The following is a 21,722-nucleotide window of genomic DNA, read 5'->3' as shown; positions in this document are numbered from 1 at the left end:
GCTCATGCAGCTCAATACCAGAAAAATAAACAACCCAAACAAAAAATGGGCCAAAGAACCAAACAGACATTTCTCCAAAGAAGACATACAGATGGCTAGCCAACACATGAAAAGATGCTCAACATCACTCATTATCAGAAAAATGCAAATCAAAACCACAAGAGGTATCATCTCACACCAGTGTGAATCGTTGCCATCAAAGTCTACAAACAATAAATGCCGGAGAAGGTGTGGAGAAAAGGGAACTCTCTTATACTGTTGCTGGGAATGCAAACTAGTACAGCCACTATGGAGAACAGTATGGAGATTCCTTAAAAAACTGGCAACAGAACTGCCATACAACCCAACAATCCCATTGCTGGGCATACACACTGAGGAAACCAGAACTTAAAGAGACACATGTACCCCAATGTTCATCGCAGCACTGTTTATAATAGCTAGGACATGGAAGCAATCTAGATGTCCACTGGCAGAGAATGGATAAGAATGCTGTGGTACATATACACAATGGAGTATTACTCAGCCATTAAAAAGAATACATTTGAATCAGTTCTAATGAGGTGGATGAAACTGGAGCCTATTATACAGAGTGAAGTAAGCCAGAAAGAAAAACACCAATACAGTATACTAACACATATATATGGAATTTAGAAAGATGATAACAATAACCCTATATGCGAGACAGCAAAAGAGATACAAATGTACTGAACAGTCTTTTGGACTCTGTGGGAGAGGGTGAGGGCAGGATGATTTGAGAGAATAGTACTGAAACATGTCTATTACCATATGTGAAACAGATCACCAGTCCAAGTTCGATGCATGAAACAGGGCACTCAATGCCGGTGCACTGGGACAACCTTGAGGGATGGGATGGGGAGGGAGGGAGGTGGGAGAAGGTTTCAGTATGGGGGACACATGTACACCCGTGACTGAGTCATGTCAATCAATGTATGGCAAAAACCACTACAATACTGTAATGTAATTAGCTTCCAATTAAATAATTAAAAAAAAAAAAGAAAGGATAATATCTCAATAGATGTCTTTGGTAATTAAATGAGATGATGGTACTTTGGGGCTAGGGAAGTTCTAAGTGATTCTTGGTTTTGATTTTTTTGTTTCAAAGTATTTTATCATTAGGAAGTACATATTTTTCAGAACAATTTTAACTTACAGAAACTATGTAAGCTATCTTTTAATCAAATATCAATGCTTAACAAACATTCTGTTCAGGTGAAATGTTGTTTCAGTTATAAAAAAAATCCTGTTACCTAATATAATCATAAACCTTGATGGAGCTGAGCGATTTTACATATACACTAACTGGTCTCTTTTATATATAAATTTGAGAACCACTGTCTAAAATAAATGCTGCAGAGCAGTTTCACTTAGTGGTTAATTTGCAGGGGTGGTGGTGAGGGAATGGAGTGGCACCCCACTTTTGAAAGCAGTAAGTACATGGGATTTATTTTAAATCCAGATAGAAAAACAGTTAATGATATATAAATAAAACTATGCTTTACAGTTATAATTACTTCAAAAGTAATCATATCTAAATAACTTGGCAAAATGCTTTAGCAATTACAGAAGCATGATTTTGACAGATGGTAATATTGTTAGACAATGAGAATTGTTAAAAAATATGGCTATCTCCTCCTGTTTTACAGTGCTGCAAAATGAAGGTAATGAACTGAGATTTTCAGTTAACATAAGTAGTTCACAATAAAGCATTCTAAATCTTAACAGTTTTGGAAGTGCAAATCTAAGATAATATCCGTAACCAAATTATTGAATCTTGGTAAATTAAATAGTACTCTGTATAACAATGAAAACATATTTTTGTTAGAGTCATCTATTACTTTCATGATAATGTTCACTAAAAAAACACCAAATTTTATTTCAGTGGTTTATTAGCAAAGACACTTAACTTATATAAATTAAATGGTCTTTAAAATTTTACAATGCCCTTCTTTGACAGGCAATTACTTCATGCAAGCTGATTAAGTTAAACAGGGCAACAGAGTGAAATCTACTTCATTCTAGCACTAATCCAAAAGTACATTTATGAAAAGTTCTAAAATTCTACAGTAAGTAAAGTAGACATGTGAATATCAATTTCAAACTGTTTAAAATATTGTTATGTTGGTACTTAAGGAGTACAAGCATTAATATTAGTCATTTCAGCTAACATTCATTCTTCATGATCCCTTTTATTTTTAATCCCTATACCATTCTTTGTTTTGTTTTTTTTTTCCTGTTGTTTCTTTTACTTGAATTCTTTGTACTTTGAATTTTGATCAACAGTCACATGCCCTTTCTCCAGATCTTTTTTTTTTGGCTGTGCCTTGTGGCTTGTGGGTGCCATCAAGGGATGGAACCTGGGCCATGGCAGTGAAAGTGCCGAGTCCTAACCACTAGAGCGCCAGGGAATTCCCCATGTCCTTATTTTTTATTTAAAAGAATTAACCTGACATGTATGTAATAATAAAAATACACAAAAATATAGCATGAAGTTGGAAAGACCCATGGAGCCTAATGTTTCATGCCAATATTCACTTCTCTAAAATGCTGCCACCATCTTTGGTATTCTTAGGTTTCCTCTTGTTGAGGCTGTTTAGTTCCTCAATCTTGGCATTTTGTCACTAACCTCCTTTACTTCTCAGCATTTGAAGATAACACATCTGACAAATTCGGTACCTCAAGTTATTTGTTTTGTAATTATATCTCACATCTACTGAACCTTAATTTCAAATGTTAGTGGATGTAAGTTTCATTGTTCTCTCTTAAATCGAATACAGTATTCTTGCATATGTTTTGGTTCGTGCTGCATCAATATATGACTTAACAATGAAGGGCACCCCCCATTCTATACCGAGAAGCCAATGGCCATGTAACTTTCTAGTGGAGTCTATACTCTGTCTAGCACATCAACTCCAAACACAACTGCGTTCGGAGGATTTGTGGAGTGCTGCACTTCAAGTGCTGCACCAGTTTCCTACAGATGGTCAGTGTTCTCTGAAGTCCAGATCTTTGTGATGGCACACAAGGACAAGAAGGCAAAGAAACAGCAGACTCCACACTCCACCCCTTAACCCCTAGCACTTGCTGGCTCTGCACTTTTGTTTTTGTGTTTTAGGAGGAGAGATTTAGCCAGAAGTTTGAAATGCCTAAAAGTACTCCTGTGGAAATCAGAAGTATGAAGTTGGATATAACTGCAATTACTTTAAAAAAACAGAAATATCAAAGCTGAAAATAAAGGTTTAGAATTCAACTGTATATAGTTGGCACTGAAGCCATGAGACTGGATAAGCTTATAGAAAGAAAAAGGGAGAGCAAGGACAAGAGTGGAGGACAGGAGATGGTACAAGTGAAGGAACCTGAGGAGGTGTGTCCAGTGAGATAGGAGGAAAAATCAGGAAAATGGTTTCAGAAAGGCCAAGAGAAGCAAATACCTCAGGAAGATAGAAGTGGACAACAGTGACAAATGCAGCTAAGATGAGATGTCAGAGAAGATACAAGTGGAGAAAATATCACTAACCTTTATAAAAGAGCCACTGGTGACTTTGCCAAAAGCCAAAATGGAGAGTTCTCTATAGAGAGAACATGTAGGGCAGGGAAGTGAAGACAATGCCTACAAATGATTCTTAGGTCAGGCCCTGCATATACAGAGTGATCTTAAAGGAAATTATACACAGAATACTTTCATTATGAAAGTAATGAATACACCAGGGCACCCTATTTTCATTAATTACTCTGCCCAAGAGAATAAGTGAAGGGGCAACAACCAAAAAAGTGGCTAGAAGAGATTCCTTTTCCAGTTCTTAAGTGTCAACTGAGAAACTGGAACATCTGTAAGGAAACAATTTCACTCCATTCTCACTCATCAATATGGGCAGATGAAGCCTAATAATAGCTGGGGTGGCAGAGAGCAGGAGCTCAGTCAGTATCAAAGAACTGGATGGATAGTTACATAAGTGAAATCCCATAGGTCCTTATTAGCTTATGTGCTTAATTTTCTCGGTGGCTTTGAAGACTTAATGGCGAGAGGTGTGTGAAGGGTATCCAACACAATCTCTACACATATCTGATATTCATTTTTCCAATTCTTGGTACATCCAAAAATGATCTCCACACTCAAGTTCAATGGTGAGAGAGAATATCTACTGTTTAGCAAGATACCGAAAGATGCTTCTTCACCCAAATCCTGACAGCTAAATCTCCATTAAGCCAGGCTTCTAAGGCTCACTGCACCCTAATTCTCATGGCATCTGAGTCCTTCCCTTTCTGTAAGTACCTCCAATAGATTCTATGGACAAGAGACGTCGCAAAGACAACTTTAAAACAAGCAAGTAGACAGGCAAACTCCATCCACCCATCAGCTGCTTTGTTAGCAAGGTTCCTCAATGTATAAAGTGACAAACTGAAATGGAGGAGAGGGAAACAGGAAAGTCAGAGAAACATGACCCAAAGTAAAAATCATCTCTATCTGGAGCTCACAAAAGATCTGGGTTACCGTCGGCTGCAAACTGCTGCTCTCCTGGCTGCAAGTCTTGCCGGAAGTCATTCTCTTCATCTGAGTCATCTGGGTGATGGTGATTGTTGTCGTGGATGTTGGCATTATTCTGGGCATTATTATCATTGTCATTGTTGGAGTTCTGATTGCTAACAAGGGCCGAGGAAACCCCAATTCCCGTGCCTGCACTCAGACCAACCCGAGCACAGCCCTGAAGCAAGACAAAACCACATGTTTATTAATTTGGGTTAGAATTAAACACTGCAGTTTTAATATTCCTTCATTTCATCTTTACATAGAATACTTATATAGCACTTTAAGAAATACTTTCATCTATTCATAAAGAACCTCATTTAAGGCCCATAACACCTCAAGCAAGACAAAGTTATTAGTCTTTATTTACAGATGATGACATGTACAATGGGAAGGGATCTGCCCAACAGTGCATGGCCAGTATGTGTTACACCTGAGACTTGAAACCAAATAATTTGTCCTCAAACCCTGAGCTTTCCCTACTATGCAGCACCGCTGAGCTTTCCCTACTATATGGCACTGCTTTAACAGTGAGGGTATAACCATTAAGAATTGACAAGAGAGAACTTAATTCATTGAAACATTAAGTTTTTATTACAATAAGTTAAGTTTCTGTATACATTAAGAAGTTTTAAAATAACATTTTGTACAACTGGGCAACTTCAGATTTCCCCAGATACGCAAGTGAGTAGAAAAAGTAGCAGCAAAACATCCAAAATAAGTTCCTAATCCTTACTTATATTTTGGGTTGCTAATTAGAGATCTAATCTTTCAACTAACTACTCTAAGTAATAATTTTTGCTTTAGCTCAAATTTCCACCTTTGCTCTTACCTTAACTTTATAAACCTGATGGAGACAGCTTTCCACTTACTTTTTTATTTATCTGGAAACCCCTTAGTATTCACTCACAAGAACATATGGCCATCCATTATTATAACCTTTATGCCTTCCTTCACTGAGGCTGGCAGTAAAAAGTCATATTATATCATTTGTAAAGGCATATCATTAGGGAAAAAAGTTACTTAGGTTGTTTTCTTGAGTACAAAACTCTCTCAAATGTGACTTACTTTGGGTGGTTCACGAAACATTTGGTCCAGTGAAATAAACTCCAGGCTGGGCAACAATTCAATAAACTGGCCGAAGGAGTCCAGCTTCAAAGCATGGCAACGCACTAAGTTGATATCAACCAATCGAGTCCACCTTGAGTGGTCTGTTGAAGAAATGACATGGCCAGAGAAAATATTAACTAACACTTTCTCCATTACTCATGAATTTTGCTATAGGTCACAAAGACTTTCAAACCCATTTTCTTTGTGTAAATTTTATCTTATTTCATGATCTCTAATACTTAATGACTCTGAACTATGATGTCTCCTTACCCAATTTCATGAGAACCAGATGGACTGGAAATCGTTAACTTGAAAGTAAGTCTGTCTTTGTTTAAATGTGATTCACTTAAAACCTACATGCCTATTTAACAACAGGACACTAGTTAAAAGAAATGTTGGTGTATTCCTTTAATAAAACATTATGCAGCTACTAAAAGAATGAAGAACCGAATAAGCCTGCTAATATGGAGAGCTCTCCAAAATATTCTCAATGCAAAATACAAGTTACAGGACAATGTATATACATAGTAAGGTCCTTCAGTATACATAAATCATTTTTAAATGCTATACATGTATAGGCTGCAAATGCACAAAATAACCTGTCCAGAAAAATATACAAGAAACCATTGATGGTGGTTACCTTTGAGAAGAGGAGGCCTTTCATTTTGTACCTTTCTGTACTGTTTGATACTGTTTATCAAGTGCATGTATTACTTTTAGTTTTTAAGTGTTAACAGGAGTTCTGAGTGATGGGATTATAGGCCATTTTTTATTTTCTTCTTTATACTCTTCTGTATTTAAGAAAACAAACAAACCAAAAACCCAATAAATGTTATTTTTTAAAAGTGATCTATGCCAGCTACAACCTAAAGCTTGTACTTTCCAATAGCTTCCTGGTGCAGCTGGGCAAGGGGTAGAACTTCTCTTCCCATGGGTGAGACATGGCCATTCTAACAACTGATCTTAGCAGAGGCTCAGGAGCCCTGCAATAGGCCTGGAGATAGGTTTTGTGTGGAGCTGTAGTATCCCTGTGTGGTGGCTCAGACAGCTGTCAGTGTTGGTTTGCAGCTGTCAGTGAGAGGGCCTGTTTGGTACGAGGATGTCAAAATGAAAAGTCTCTAGCTCTGACTTTATTAAAGGCTTGTGAATTTAGGTATCTAAGAAGTGCCTTAAAAAAAATAAATAGCATTACTCTCTTGGGGTTGGGGCGGGGGCGGGGCGCGCGGAATAAAACTCCTCTCATAAGGGAAAATACCAAGTGCAAAAGTCACACTTCTGTACCCAAGGTATCAGGCAGGGAGATATCATGTGAAGTAGCCTAAAATTTTAAGGTAATAGAAAATTTCACTACGTGTTTAATATGTCATTTAATTGAAGTTTTTAAAATACATACATACCTACTTTGTCTGTTCAGATGATATGCCATTTTAAGGTAACACAGAGAAAACAACCATAATATCCCAGGCAACAATTCCTAAGCTTAATTTTACATGCCCGGCCCAAAGAAAAACACATAACAATTAGTACGACTGAATCTATAATCTCGACAAGTGCAAATTTCTAGGCAGAGAATCTCAGGAGTTCAAAGAGGCACTGAAAGTATTTCTAACTCAGTTATCAAAGGCTCCCAGAGCTTCTATGAACAATCTATATAAAAATCTACATTTTACATGAGGAATGTTAATTAATGCCATACAGAAAACAAAGATATGTATTATTTTGACATCAATAAAATATACCTGTACTTAAGATATAGTACCTGAGATCCAATTGTATGGGTTATGTAGATGGGGGCAATTATAAATTGCCAGATATTTGATACAGGAGAAAACTTCATTGACTGCCTTCATCCCTATATCAGTGATAATACCAGGATTTTCCACCACATCAGCCAAACCATATTTCACCAGATCTGCATTAGCCATTCTGCCTAGAAAAAGATTTAAAAAACAAAAGATTCTTTAGTGTCATGGAATCTTGACAACTTAAGCTGTCAACTATTTAACATCCAGTATTGAAGAAAGTAGGGAAAACCACTAGACCATTCAGGTATGACCTAAATCAAATCCCTTATGATTATACAGTGGAAGTGAGAAATAGATTTAAGGGCCTAGATCTGATAGATAGAGTGCCTGATGAACTATGGAATGAGGTTCGTGACATTGTACAGGAGATAGAGATCAAGACCATCGCCATGGAAAAGAAATGCAAAAAAGCAAAATGGCTGTTTGGGAAGGCCTTACAAATAGCTGTGAAAAGAAGAGAAGTGAAAAGCAAAGGAGAAAAGGAAAGATATAAACATCTGAATGCAGAGTTCCAAAGAATAGCAAGAAGAGATAAGAAAGCCTTCCTCAGTGATCAATGCAAAGAAATAGAGGAACACAACAGAATGGGAAAGACTAGAGATCTCTTCAAGAAAATCAGAGATACCAAGGGAACATTTCATGCAAAGATGGGCTTGATAAAGGACAGAAATGGTATGGACCTAACAGAAGCAGAAGGTATTAAGAGGTGGCAAGAATACACAGAAGAACTGTACAAAAAAGAGCTTCACAACCCAGATAATCACGATGGTGTGATCACTGACCTAGAGCTAGACATCCTGGAATGTGAAGTCAAATGGGCCTTAGAAAGCATCACTACGAACAAAGCTAGTGGAGGTGATGGAATTCCAGTTGAGCTATTTCAAATCCTGAAAGATGATGCTGTGAAAGTGCTGCACTCAATATGCCAGCAAATTTGGAAAACTCAGCAGTGGCCACAGGACTGAAAAAGGTCAGTTTTCATTCCAATCCCAAAGAAAGGCAATGCCAAAGAATGCTCAAACTACCGCACTATTGCACTCATCTCACACGCTAGTAAAGTAATGCTCAAAATTCTCCAAGCCAGGCTTCAGCAATACGTGAACCGTGAACTTCCTGATGTTCAAGCTGGTTTTAGAAAAGGTAGAGGAACCAGAGATCAAATTGCCAACATCTGCTGAATCATGGAAAAAGCAAGAGAGTTCTAGAAAAACATCTATTTCTGCTTTATTGACTATGCCAAAGCCTTTGACTGTGTGGATCACAATAAACTGTGAAAAATTCTGAAAGAGATAGGAATACCAGACCTCCTGATCTGCCTCTTGAGAAATTTGTATGCAGGTCAGGAAGCAACAGTTAGAACTGGACATGGAACAACAGACTGGTTCCAAATAGGAAAAGGAGTACGTCAAGGCTGTATATTGTCACCCTGTTTATTTAACTTATATGCAGAGTACATCATGAGAAACGCTGGACTGGAAGAAACACAAGCTGGAATCAAGATTGCCGGGAGAAATATCAATATCCTCAGATATGCAGATGACACCACCCTTATGGCAGAAAGTGAAGAGGAACTAAAAAGCCTCTTGATGAAAGTGAAAGTGGAGAGTGAAAAGGTTGGCTTAAAGCTCAACATTCAGAAAACGAAGATCATGGCATCTGGTCCCATCACTTCATGGCAAATAGATGAGGAAACAGTGGAAACAGTGTCAGACTTTATCTTTTTGGGTTCCAAAATCACTGCAGATGGTGACTGTAGCCATAAAATTAAAAGACGCTTACTCCTTTGAAGGAAAGTTATGACCAACCTAGATAGCATATTCAAAAGCAGAGACACTACTTTGCCAACAAAGGTTCGTCTAGTCAAGGCTATGGTTTTTCCTGTGTTCATGTATGGATGTGAGAGTTGGACTGTGAAGAAGGCTAAGCGCCAAAGAATTGATGCTTTTGAACTGTGGTGTTGGAGAAGACTCTTGAGAGTCCCTTGGACTGCAAGGAGATCCAACCAGTCCATTCTGAAGGAGATCAGCCCTGGGATTTCTTTGGGAGGAATGATGCTAAAGCTGAAACTCTAGTACTTTGGCCACCTCATGCGAAGAGTTGACTGACTGGAAAAGACTCTGATGCTGGGAGGGATTGGGGGCAAGAGGAGAAGGGGACAACAGAGGATGAGATGGCTGGATGGCATCACTGACTCGATGGACGTGAGTCTGAGTGAACTCCAGGAGTTGGTGATGGACAGGGAGGCCTGGCGTGCTGCAATTCATGGGGTCGCAAAGAGTCGGACATGACTGAGCAACTGATCTGATCTGATCTGATCTGATGATTACTCTCTTATGACCGTCCTGCTTCATCTGTCCATTGTCAGGTTCAGATACAATCTTGGGTTAGGTATTCTGTACAAATGGTAGCCTTTATTTTGCAAAATAAAAATTTATGTTAAAAGTTAAGAGACAGCTAGCAGATTATTTTCAGTTGTCTAGAAAAGGAAAAAAGAATGTGAAGTCTTAAAGCAAAACTGACGGATACATTGTACTGGTTTACATTTATGGTAAAGTTTTATTAGCTTTTAAAAAGAAAAATAAAATCTTAAAAATACAACTCTCTGGGACTTGCCTGGTGGCCCAGTGGTAAAGAATCTACCCTGCAATGCAAGGGATGTGGGTTTGATCCCTGCTTGGGGAAATAAGATCCTACATGCCATGGAGCAACTAAACCCACACACCACAACTGCAAAGTCTGTGTGATGCACTAAAAGATCTCGCATGACACGATGAACAACAATTTAGACCCGATACAGCCAAATTAATTAATTATTTATTTAAAATGTAACTCTTTTGCTGTATAAGGATACTGTTTTTCAAGTCAGGTGTGGCCATGTGTAGAGAAGAGTGAACTTTGAGAATCTGGATCCATTTTTAGAACTATGGTATTGGTTAGTAAATATTTATACCTTAGAGAGTGGACTTTTAACTCAGACACTCCTGTTCTCTCTGTCTGGGCTTTAGGGTCTACTGTCTTGTCAGAAAGTAGGGGCTGGGTTTAGTGATCAGCCAGTCTAGATTATGCCACTGGATATCACACTGTGTCTCCTGCTTCCTATTATTATTCCTGCTACCTGCCTGACCTTTACTCTATAGGATGGTCCACTTTACTATGAGCAATTTGAAGAAAAACTAGACTCTGCCTAGTTTACAGTTACATTTTCAATGTCCAGCATAATACTGGGATATAGGAACCCAATAAATGTCTCTCACAATCCCAGCGATCAAAACTGACACAAACTACAAAGAAAACACTGTTGCTCTGGTGAAGCTGTCCTGCCCATTACTGGGATTTACTCCCACCTCTTTAAATTTCTTTCCATACAATTCATGGTCTCGCTCCTAGGGTCCCTGTTTTTTGTATTTACTGGCATTCTTGGACATTTTACCTTAACTAATTCTTCATAATTTTGCTGAGAAATACTCTTTAATCTCCTGGTAAAAACTTTGTTTTTGCTCTGTGAAGTATAATTTGCCTTCTCGCTTATGATCATCTTGAACCTGAGTGGGTGTTTCCAGCATTACTGCTGCAGCCTAGCATGATAAATCCATGTCTTACATTCATTCCTTTGATATCTGTTCCTATTTTTAGGGTCTCCTGATTGTCACACTTCTTCAGAACCCTGATTACATCACCTAGGACTTAGATTGTTTCTTTTTCCTTCAGCCCAGAGGTCAGCTAGAATAAAAGCTACCATTTACTGAATTTTTTTTTTTTCGTTTGAGATTTATTTTACTTATGGCTGCACTGGGTCTTCTTGCTGCACACAGGCTTTCTCTAACTGTGGTGAGCTACTCTGTTATAGTGTTTTGAGCTACTCTGAGTGGGGGCTCCTCTCTGTTGTGGTGCACGGGCTTCTCATCGCGGTAGCTTCCCGTAGAGCACAGGCTCCAGGGCACTTGGACTCTGGCACTTGTGGCTCGAGGGCTCCAGAATGCTGGCTCAGTAGTTGTGGCACACAGACTTAGTTGCTTAGAGGCATGTGGGATCTTCCTGGACCAGGGATTGACATCCCCTGCGTTGGCTCTTTACCACTGAGCCACCAGGGAAGCCCTACTGAATGCTTTCTAAGTGTAAGAGATTATAAAAGTCCATGTTTTCTCACTTGTCAAATGGATATAAGACCGTTTTCTACTTTTTTATTGGGTGATTTGAAGCCAAGAAATGATTTTCCCCAGGTCCCATGATTAATAAAATTCCATCTCACTCCTTCTTTCCAAAGTCCCAACACTAAAGACTACTCTATACTTCTCCTGAATCTGAATGAGTTTTACACCCCTAGCACTTTCCCACAAAGCTCTGAAATCATGAATCCACGTAAACAAAGAACCCCTCTGAGTGTTCATCCTTGGATCACTTTTCTTACATTCCTAGTACACAGCATCTACTTTTCAGCACATCCATTTCCCCAACCTGGCACTGCCACTTTTACCATAAGTGTATGGGGACAAAGGTGATATTTCTATATTTTGCCAGAATCTCTGGAACAAAGAACTGATGCGAGTTTTACCAGGAGCCACCCCAACCTCCTGGAAAGATATTTCAAAATCTAAATGGCTAAGAGGCAAGAGATTAGTGACAGAGTATAAGCAGTGACCTGTAATCTCTCCATGTTTGTCAGAGGCAATTGGCACCTATTCCCATACAGAGAATCCCAGACTTATCTTTGGAGTAACGGAGGAAAGTACATATATAAGAGAAATGGGTGAACTGTAGCAAATATGAAGAATGACTTATAAAAAGACAACTAATAGATTATTAAGTATAAAGAAGACTATGAAATAAGCTATGTTGCAAACATAAGATAATGGTAGTCAAAAGGTAAAGTGTTTTCAAATGAAAATGTGTGTTGAGGGGAAACAAACACTATTGAGAAATAGTTGGTTATAAAGACAATTCTCAGTGGACCTAAAATATAGTCATCATGAATATACAAATCCATTAAGTTTTTAGCTCTTAGGAAGAACAAAAAACAAGACTGCAGAAAAAGCACCAAATTACCAATAATAATTTTAACTATTACTATTAACTTAAAATTTTAAGTTATTATATAGTAATATATATAACATATTTTCAGTTACTATACAGTAAACTTAAAATTATTAGCTTAATAAAATTAAGCTAAAGCTAATAATTTTAAGTTACTATATAGATACTGTAGAAACAGAGAATGTTAGCAATTTCACTGAAAAAGGAAAAACAACAGTCATATTGTTTGATCTGGACTGTCTTAAGAAATCAAGGTTGCTGGGAGAAATAACCTCAGATATGCAGATGATACCACTCTAATGGTAAAAAGGTGAAGAGGAACTAAAGAGCCTCTTAATGAGGGTTAAAGAGAGTGAAAAAGCTGACTTCAAACTCAAACGTTAAAAAAACTAAGATCATGGCATCTAGTCTCATCATTTCATGGCAAATAGAAAGGGAAAAAGTGGAAGCAGTGACAGATTTTATTTTCTTGGGCTCCAAAATCACTGTGGATGTTGACTGCAGCCCCAAAATTAAAATATCTTTGCTCCGTGGAAGAAAAGCAATGACAAACCTAGAGAGTGTATTCAAAAGCAGAGACATCACTTTGCCAACAAAGGTCCATATAGTCAAAACTATGGTTTTCCCAGTGGTCATGTACAGACATGAGAGGTGGACCATGAAGAAGGCTAAGCACTGAAGAACTGATGCTTTTGAACTGTGGTGCAGGAGTAGACTCTTGAGAGTCCCTTGGACTACAAAGAGGTCAAACCAGTCAATCCCAAAGAAAATCAACTCTGAATAGTAACTGAAAGGACTGATGCTAAAGCTCTAATAATTTTGGCCACCTGATGCAAAGTGTCGACTCACTGGAAAAGACCCTGATGCTGGGAAAAACTGAGGCAAAAGAAGGGGGCAGCAGAGGATCAGATGGTTAGACAGCATCAATGAATTTCAGCAAAACTCCAGGACATGAATTTGGCCAAACTCCAGGAGACAGTGGAGGACAGAGGAGCCTGGCATGCTGCACGCCATGGGGTTGCAAAGAGTTGGCCATGACTGAGCGACTGAACAACATAAACAACAAAGCTTTCTTACATTCTTTTACAATGCAAATTAGATCCAAAGAAAAAAAAAAAACACCACCTGGTATGACACCCAGAGTTTAAGAAAGACTTATTATAAATTACATGAGTAAGAAACTAATTCTTGCAAAAATAAAAACATGCTGATGGTGTAAATGTTCTTGCATGTCTGACTACTGTCATGTGGGAAAAAGTTTGAATAGTGAACTGACATGCATTCAAACCCAAAGGATTGAATTCCCAATTTTAAATACATTCCAGAAAATGGTGTGAACAAGCCTTCCAACAGCAGTTATTATTAAATGAATACTGACCAAAATATGCTAACACTATCAGAAAATCCAGAACCCCCAGCAGGCTTATTACAGAAATGAAGAGCAGGGGTAGGGGCTGGGACCTCATCTGAGAGGACCAGCAAAAGCTTCAAGAAGTGTGGTAGGTCAAATTCAGCAAACAGAAGCAAGGATGACATCCTGTGAAAACAATGAGGCAGAATGGGAGAGAAACTTGGGGAGCAAAGTGGAGACAAGATCAAATGTAGGTAAGGATCTTTTTTGGGGTAGACAATCACTTCATTTTCTGTAATATGCTAAAATCAGAGGCAATGTAGAAAACAAAAAAATCACTGGCTCTTCAAGTTCAAATTTTTCAAGAAGTGAGAGCACCTGAGATTTGAAGTATTTTTATGTCTAGGAAAATAATGGCACATCCAAATTTAGGGTTTACTTTGTCAGGTAACTTTCCAACAATAATTTTAGGGCAGTAAATGAGCTAATTCTTACTCTGCAGCAAAAACTCATCTACATATCCCAGATGAAGGGTTTCAAACTGGGGGAATTCCAACTCTGCCATCTTTAGGGCGGAAAAGACGCCATCTTTGGTTAGGGAAGGCTGGATCCGAACTTCATGTAACCTACGAATGAGAGACACATAAAGGAATAAAATGAAAGCCATCAAAAAAGGTTCTTCCTAATGTAACGCTCTGAAAGAAGTTTATCGTACTGAAGTGTCAAATGCAAAAACACTGCCTCCTCCACAAAAAAATATCAGAGATGCTTCCTTTAAAAGAGCATTTTATAAAAGTGTGGGCACATCTAATGTGTACACTAAAGTCACAGTAAGAACAAATTATAATAATCTTATATCCTTTTTGGTACTTTCCTGAACCTGATTAAGTCAAGGCAAGAATCTGGTATTTCTTCAATACCTTTTAGAGGTGAATATTAAGTCCTGTTTTTAACAGAGTATAGTCCTATATAGTAGGTAACAATATCTATTCACTTAAATACAGTTTTATTTATACTCTTCATATTCTATGATGGAAAGGAAGTTTCCTTTTTTAAAATTCAATTTAAATATTATAAAAGTAAAAGCAGAGGTAGACTTTTGATATGTAGGAAATAGTAAATGTGGCATAAAGTGATGTGAAGATAGGTTAAAAATTTAAGTGTTAAAGGTCAGGATGCTGAAAAAGCTGACTTAAAACAGTGATTTCTAAATAGCAAGTATCACCAACTAAAACAATTCAGAAAACTGTCCAGAGGACGAAACAATGGCTCCTGAGCAAGTATCAGTACTGACTTCTGTTGGAATCTCAGGCACTTCCAGATAACTGACAGCTTTTTTCTGATGAGATCATGCGCATTTTAACACTTGCTGGGTCTGGACTGCAGCTCAGTTGGTCATCAGTTGTATAGACTTCCCCTAAATGATAACCTACTGCTATTTAAACAACTTCTCTGTATTTTAAATCTGAAAAAGGCATGATCAAACGTCATATACATATTCTGCCAATTTTTATAGCACAGATAAAAACATAATTCTGACCCAATGTGAAGAGAAAACATACCTACGGGCAGCAGTGATGATGAGGTAACCAAGATCTACTTCAAGTGCATTTTTACAAGCTCCCAAAACAATAGTGTGCAAATTTCGGAAACCACCTAGTTAAAGGAAAAGAGGAACAAAAACGATTATCCCATTTGACCATAGCACTTTCAGTAAAGCATTTATATACACTTTCAGTGATAACTGTTTAGGTATAATCATTTTAGTGCTTGTATATAACACTGTGGTTTTAATTTTCATTTCTCTACGATCAGTGAAATTTACCATATTTTCATGTTTGCTGGCCGTTCAGATATCCTCTTTCATTAAGATCTTTTCTACTCAAAATTTTTTCCTATTTTTCCTCTTGTTTCTGACTTTTTCTCACTAGTATTAGTTCTTTTTGTATTCTAAATACATAAATTAGAATATATGTATTTTAAATTCTTTCAGTTCAGTTCAGTTGTTCAGTTGTGTGCAACTCTTTGCGATCCCCTGGACGGTAGCACACCAGGCCTCCCTGTCCATCACCAATTCCCAGAGTTTACTCAAACTCATGTCCATTGAGTTGGCGATGCCATCCAACCATCTCATCCTCTGTCATCCCCTTCTCCCGCCTTCAATCTTTCCCAGCATCAGGGTCTTTTCAAATGAGTCAACTCTTCGCATGAGGTGGCCAATTACTGGAGTTTCAGCTTTAGCATCATTCCTTTCAAAGAAATCCCAGGGCTGATCTCCTTCAGAATGGACTGGTTGGATCTCCTTGCAGTCCAAGGGACTCTCAAGAGTCTTCTCCAACACCACAGTTCAAAAGCATCAATTCTTCAGTGCTCAACTTTCTTTACAGTCTAACTCTCACATCCATACATGACTACTGGAAAAAACCATAGCTTTGACTAGACGGACCTTTGTTGGCACAGTAATGTCTCTGCTTTTTAATACGTTGTCTAGGTTGGTCATAACTTTTCTTACAAGGAGCAAGTGTTTTTCAATTTCATGGCTGTAGTTACCATCTGCAGTGATTTTGGAGCCTGAAAAATAAAGTCAGCCACTGTTTCCCCATCTCTTTCCCATGAAGTGATGGACTGGATGCCATAATCTTAGTTTTCTGAATGTTGAGCTTTAAAGCAACTTCTTTACACTCCTCTTTCACTTTCATCAAGAGGCTCTTTAGTTTTTCTTCACTTTCTGCCATAAGGGGGGGTGTCATCTGCATATCTGAGGTTATTGATATTTCTCCCGGCAATCTTGATTCCAGCTTGTGCTTCAGCCAGCCCAGTATTTCTCATGATGTATTCTGCGTATAAGTTAAATAAAGCAGGCTGACAATATACAGCCTTGACGTACTCCTTTTCCTATTTGGAACCAGTCTATTGTTCCATGTCTAGTTCTAACTGTTGCTTCCTGACCTGTATACAGATTTCTCAAGAGGCAGGTCAGGTAGTCTGGTATTCCCATCTCTGTCAGAATTTTCCAGTTTATTGTGATCCATACAGTCAAAGGTTTTGGCATAGTCAGTAAAGCAGAAATAGATGTTTTTCTGGAACTCCCTTGCTTTTTCAATGATCAAGGGGATGTTGGCAATTTGATCTCTGGTTCCTTTGCCTTTTCTAAAACCAGATTGAACATCTGGAAGATTGAACAACATTCACGGATCACATATTGTTGAAGTCTGGCTTAGAGAATTTTGAGCATTACTTTGTATTCTAAATATTTATCTGATAGCTGTACTGCAAATAGCTTCTCCCAGTCTGTAGCTTGACTTTTTTACTCAAGCTCTCACTTATGCCTTTTGATGAACAACAAAAAAAACTCTTTAATTTAGCACAGTTTACCAATTTTTTTCTTTATGGTAAATGCTTTTTGATGTACGAATCTCTGCCCAACAATGTTAAAGAAAACATTCTCCAAACTTTTCCTTTAAAAAGTTTATTTTTTATATTTGGATCTATGATTTTTCTGAAATTAACTATTGTGTGAGATATTCTGGCTCCTTAAGTAAAATTAGAGTTGTTCTTAAACACTTATTAGGGAAGAAGAGTCTCTGTTGCTCTTTTAGGCCGTTTATGCAAATTCTTGGCTTTTGGCACCTCTCTCTAGGTCTTCTAATGAACGATTCCACTGTGGTCTTCTTTTCCTTTCTGACTTTAATCTTGTTAGCTATAGACATGGAGTAAAAATTGCGCTGTTCATTTTGAGGGAGTCTCCATTCCCTTCACAAAATGTAATGAACTACACTTGCACCAGACTTGATTAACTGACAAAATGTTAAAAATGCACTGCTTACTCATTTTAACAGTATTAATGATAACATCTATTTGTTACCAATGATACTCTATGATTTTCCATTTACATTTTGGACATTCAAGGTTACATTTTCTGTTCCCAACTATTAATTATCTATATAACTATACTTCTTGGTCTTTTTCTTACAATGAGGAGATAGTTTACATGGAGCACATTCTACTTACACATGATCATTTAAAATATAATTATGGGTGCTAGGCAGTAAAATCTTTTTTTCTTTTAAAAGCCATCATCTGATGGGTATGGGTGATCTAGTATCCAACTGACAAACTTTAAAACATTTTATATACTATAAAGTATCAGACAAACATTAGGTTAACATTTCTAATGCCTGAGTTCTTTTGTAGACCTAATTTGTCTAAGTCAAAAAATATCTCTTCTCAGCAATAGACACTAGGATATTTCTGTTAACATTTCTCAGAAAGATTTCAAATATACCATGAATCATTAACTAACTGATAAGTATTAACAAGCCAGAAAATATGACTTATCATTTTGAGAAGGTTTAACACTGCATAAAAAGGAAATGAATACTAGCCACACTCATAGTTACTTATTCTTCATCAAATATACCAGATAGAAAGTAAAATTACTAACAAGCATTTCTTTTATAAAGACTCTGTAGAAAAGCTAAATAAAAGCTTAATAATTTTTTTAACAGATTTTTAAAATATTTAGTAACTAAAGGAAAATGAATACCTGATCTCCAACTGTCTTCAACTACATGCTGAATAAGACCTCCAAGGAAAGGAACTCGAACCATTTCTAAATGTTCCAAGTTGCGGGCAGAGGCTAGGCCTGTTACTAAAGGGACATATTTCAAGGAGTTTGTGGGTCCTGAAGAAAAACAATTTCAATGGAACAATGTAAATTGCCAAGATGATTTTTCAAATCAGCAACAGAAATGAATAACTTATAAATTCTATGTCTGAAAATGATAGCTGAGTGGCTGGCTCTCTACAATTTATCATTGGAAACAAAACCATTAGTAAGTCAACCACATACTGATTCAGCATATGGATTTTTCAGTAACATTGGAGATATAGTATTTTTTTAAATTCCCTGGAATCTCAATAGTTTTGAGCTGAAAATAACTGAGGGGGGAAAAGGCAAGTTGAAAATTTGATCTTTCATTAAAATAAATAGCTCAATGACTTAAACATCTCTCTATGTGACCAGTATTATATTAGGTGTTATGGAAGATCACAAGATAGGAGCCTATCCATCAAAGAGTTTGTAACTGACATGGACATAAAACATGAATAATGATAAAAAGATAAAAAGGCAGAACATATCAAGAACAAAAATCAAATCTGGTGTACTACATAAAAAAGAGAAGGAAGTAAGTTGATGAGGCAAAACTTGCATAAAAGATGCATACAAGTAAAGAGGAGGAAGGAAGTGTTAAACCTCAGGACAAGAAAACAAGAATAAGAAGACACTCAGGTGAGAGCTGGTATGGCTGTTTGGGAACAGTGAGTAGGCAAGCCTGACAATAAAAGGGGTACTTTGGAAAGGACTCTGAAATAAGGTATCAAGAACAGCTCTGATTGTTATGAACTCTGAAGCAGAACAGTTCCCACTTGACACACTAGGACAGAAGAAATACTTAAGGTTTTGAAACAAAAATGTAGTATCATAAAAGCAATGTTTTATACTTTAAGGTATATTAAGTCAGACAACATTTACATGCAAAAAGATCAAGAGACCAGAGACAAAGAAAATATACAACAATTTATTAAAACAAACCTATATAAAAAGTGTCCATAAGAAATATGTAGAGACATTTTTGACACTTTGTGAAGGGTCAAAGATAAATCATATGTCTACTGTCTTTAAAACAAAAAAAAGTACATTTATATAAGGTAAGTTACAAACATAAATAGTAACAGCATAATATAATTTCACTTACAATGTATCATATCTATGCAGTTTGCTTTAGGATATTTTTAGAATGGTACATGTATATTTCCACTACAATTATAGACCCTTACCTGCACAGTTCCTCATGACAAAAGTTCGTAAACTGATGCAAAGAAAATCTTTGAACGGTTGTGGTTTAGTGAGTCTTACCCACTTCATGTAAAGGTGCCTTAGCATTGGGATACAAGGAATTTCAGGAACATTCACCCCTAAAGCATATACACACAAAAAGAAAAAAACCAAGAAAACCACTAAAACACTGTTTGCTGTGTACAGGTCCAACAGTCTATTTTTCAAGTTGACAATATATCCTTCCTGGATATTTTCATCAGAACAAATTACCTAGTTAGCTCCTATGAAGATAAGCTTATATAAAACAGGCTTGTAAAGAACAATTTAAACAAACAATAAACAGACTACTTTGTAATTTCTTTAGAAAAGGAAAATGGAAAGATGGGATTTATAAAGTATTTCAACATTTTATACACACAAGCTTTTCTCTTAACTCTGTAACTCTTCAAGAGTTACCAAGAATCATACTTGCAGAGGACCATTTCTGAAAGAAAAGGGGATGTACTGTAGGAGGATAAGTCAAGAGATATGGAAGAAGAGAGAATATGGGTAACTTGAAAATTCTTATGGAAGGACGCAGTTTGAGGAACTTGCCCCAAAGTCTAAACACTGTAGATTAGGGAACAGCAAAGAAGTGACAAATTCTCAGAAAGAAATTCAAGGATCCAGAGTGATGACATTTAAAAAGCAACAGCTGGCAAAATCAGTTTAATATAATTTTTAACCTTGAGTCAGTAGAAGCCCTGCTAGCAACAGCAACTAGAGAAAGCAAAATTGGGAGTACTTAAATCGGTGGTTCTTTGAAAGCTAAATTCTACACATTCTACTGTAAGCATTACTCCTTAACCTGGTCCACCCAAAAAAGCATAGATAGCTTTAGCTTTGCACTATGCGTAAACACTGGACTCACTGGTGATTAGTCCAAAGGAAGAAAAGCAGAAGTAAGGTACAGACTGAGACTCAAGACGCAAAACTCACAAAGGTATATTTAGCATCTACCATTATGGTGGTAGTTCTGATTAGGAAACCCAAGGGCAGCAAGGGTGAGACAGACCCAGACAAGACAGTTATATTCTACGCCCAATTCACATTTTATCCCAAATCCATTCTATAAACAAAGGACACAATTACCTGTCTTCCCCAGCATGTTCATTAATTTACTATACACGTTTGTATCACCATCACAGTGTTAAACTGTTGAATTAATCAAATGAATTAATGCATTTCAACAAAATTTACCAAGTATTTATATTTGCAATGAACTGGAAACATGGAAAATATAGATATAAAACCACAGTCTCTGACTTTAGAGAGCTTATATTATAAACTTCAGATATTATAGAATTCCTTTATTATCTAAAAATCCAAATTCAAACTAGATATCCAAGTCTTTCATCAGAACCACTCATTCATCTTGTAAAGGAAGGACTGCTAGAGAGCTTTGCATGTCTCCCATAACTGCATCTAAATAGTTTTTAAGACCTACTCTTTATCATTCTTGCTGCTCTCCCTTCCCAGTTTCAGAAATATTCAGTTCTTCAGGACCATCCCCAATATCTGGAAGAATGCTTGGAACACAGCAGATACTCAATATGTACAAGTTAAATAAAATACTTAATCAGTATTAAAGGTCAGACTATAGTAACAGGAGTCCTCCCCAACCACCCTGAAATTCCTTTCAGCAATCTAAGCCAAAGACAACAAATTAAATTTGTAAAATATCTGTCCTTATCATTTACTTAGGTTTGAAATTATTGGGATACAATTTCAGAGAATATTCAGATGAAGAATGTACACCATGATGACTGCAAATAAGGTATCTTTGGAAAAAGACCACTCCCTCCTTATTTCTCAAAGAAAAAGAGAAGTGGCAGTTTTCCAGAAGCTCTGGGTTAAAGAAATGGGGGAGTTTTCTGCTTAGAGAAGATACAAGTAAATTTAAGAGTTTTACCTAAGATTTTTTATTCTGTCATGTTCTAGAACTGAAGAGGATAATAAAGTAGCCACTAGCTACATGTGGCTATCTGATACACTACAATA

General features: G+C 37.1%; 1 protein-coding gene across 44 annotated transcripts in view; it reads right to left on the bottom strand.

Moving 5' to 3' along the window:
- The window catches only part of FBXO38 (F-box protein 38), a 65,103-nt gene that overhangs the window by 26,869 nt on the left and 16,512 nt on the right, over positions 1 to 21,722 (bottom strand). For 38 of the 44 annotated variants that reach the window (XR_015167663.1, XR_015167664.1, XR_015167665.1 and 35 more), the window contains 7 exons: positions 19,682 to 19,819; positions 18,387 to 18,524; positions 15,403 to 15,496; positions 14,336 to 14,466; positions 7,413 to 7,583; positions 5,612 to 5,754; positions 4,511 to 4,721 (listed from right to left, as the gene is read on the bottom strand). Coding sequence is in view for 39 of the 44 variants with exons in the window: in XM_086412293.1 (XP_086268419.1) it covers positions 4,511 to 4,721; positions 5,612 to 5,754; positions 7,413 to 7,583; positions 14,336 to 14,466; positions 15,403 to 15,496; positions 18,387 to 18,524; positions 19,682 to 19,819 (1,026 nt within the window). In the remaining 5 variants the exon portion in view is untranslated. Of the gene's footprint in view, positions 1 to 4,494; positions 4,722 to 5,611; positions 5,755 to 6,293; positions 6,445 to 7,412; positions 7,584 to 14,335; positions 14,467 to 15,402; positions 15,497 to 18,386; positions 18,525 to 19,681; positions 19,820 to 21,722 lie in introns of those variants that run through there. The other 6 variants (XM_086412316.1, XM_086412315.1, XM_086412317.1 and 3 more) reach the window with 3 other exon arrangements.

The sequence above is a fragment of the Bos grunniens genome, chromosome 7, assembly GCF_055505025.1.
Source record: "Bos grunniens cultivar Pamir isolate PY7600 chromosome 7, Bosgru_T2T1.0, whole genome shotgun sequence".
Classification (NCBI taxonomy): Eukaryota; Metazoa; Chordata; class Mammalia; order Artiodactyla; family Bovidae; genus Bos; species Bos grunniens.
This window is presented reverse-complemented; position numbering and strand designations above follow the sequence as displayed.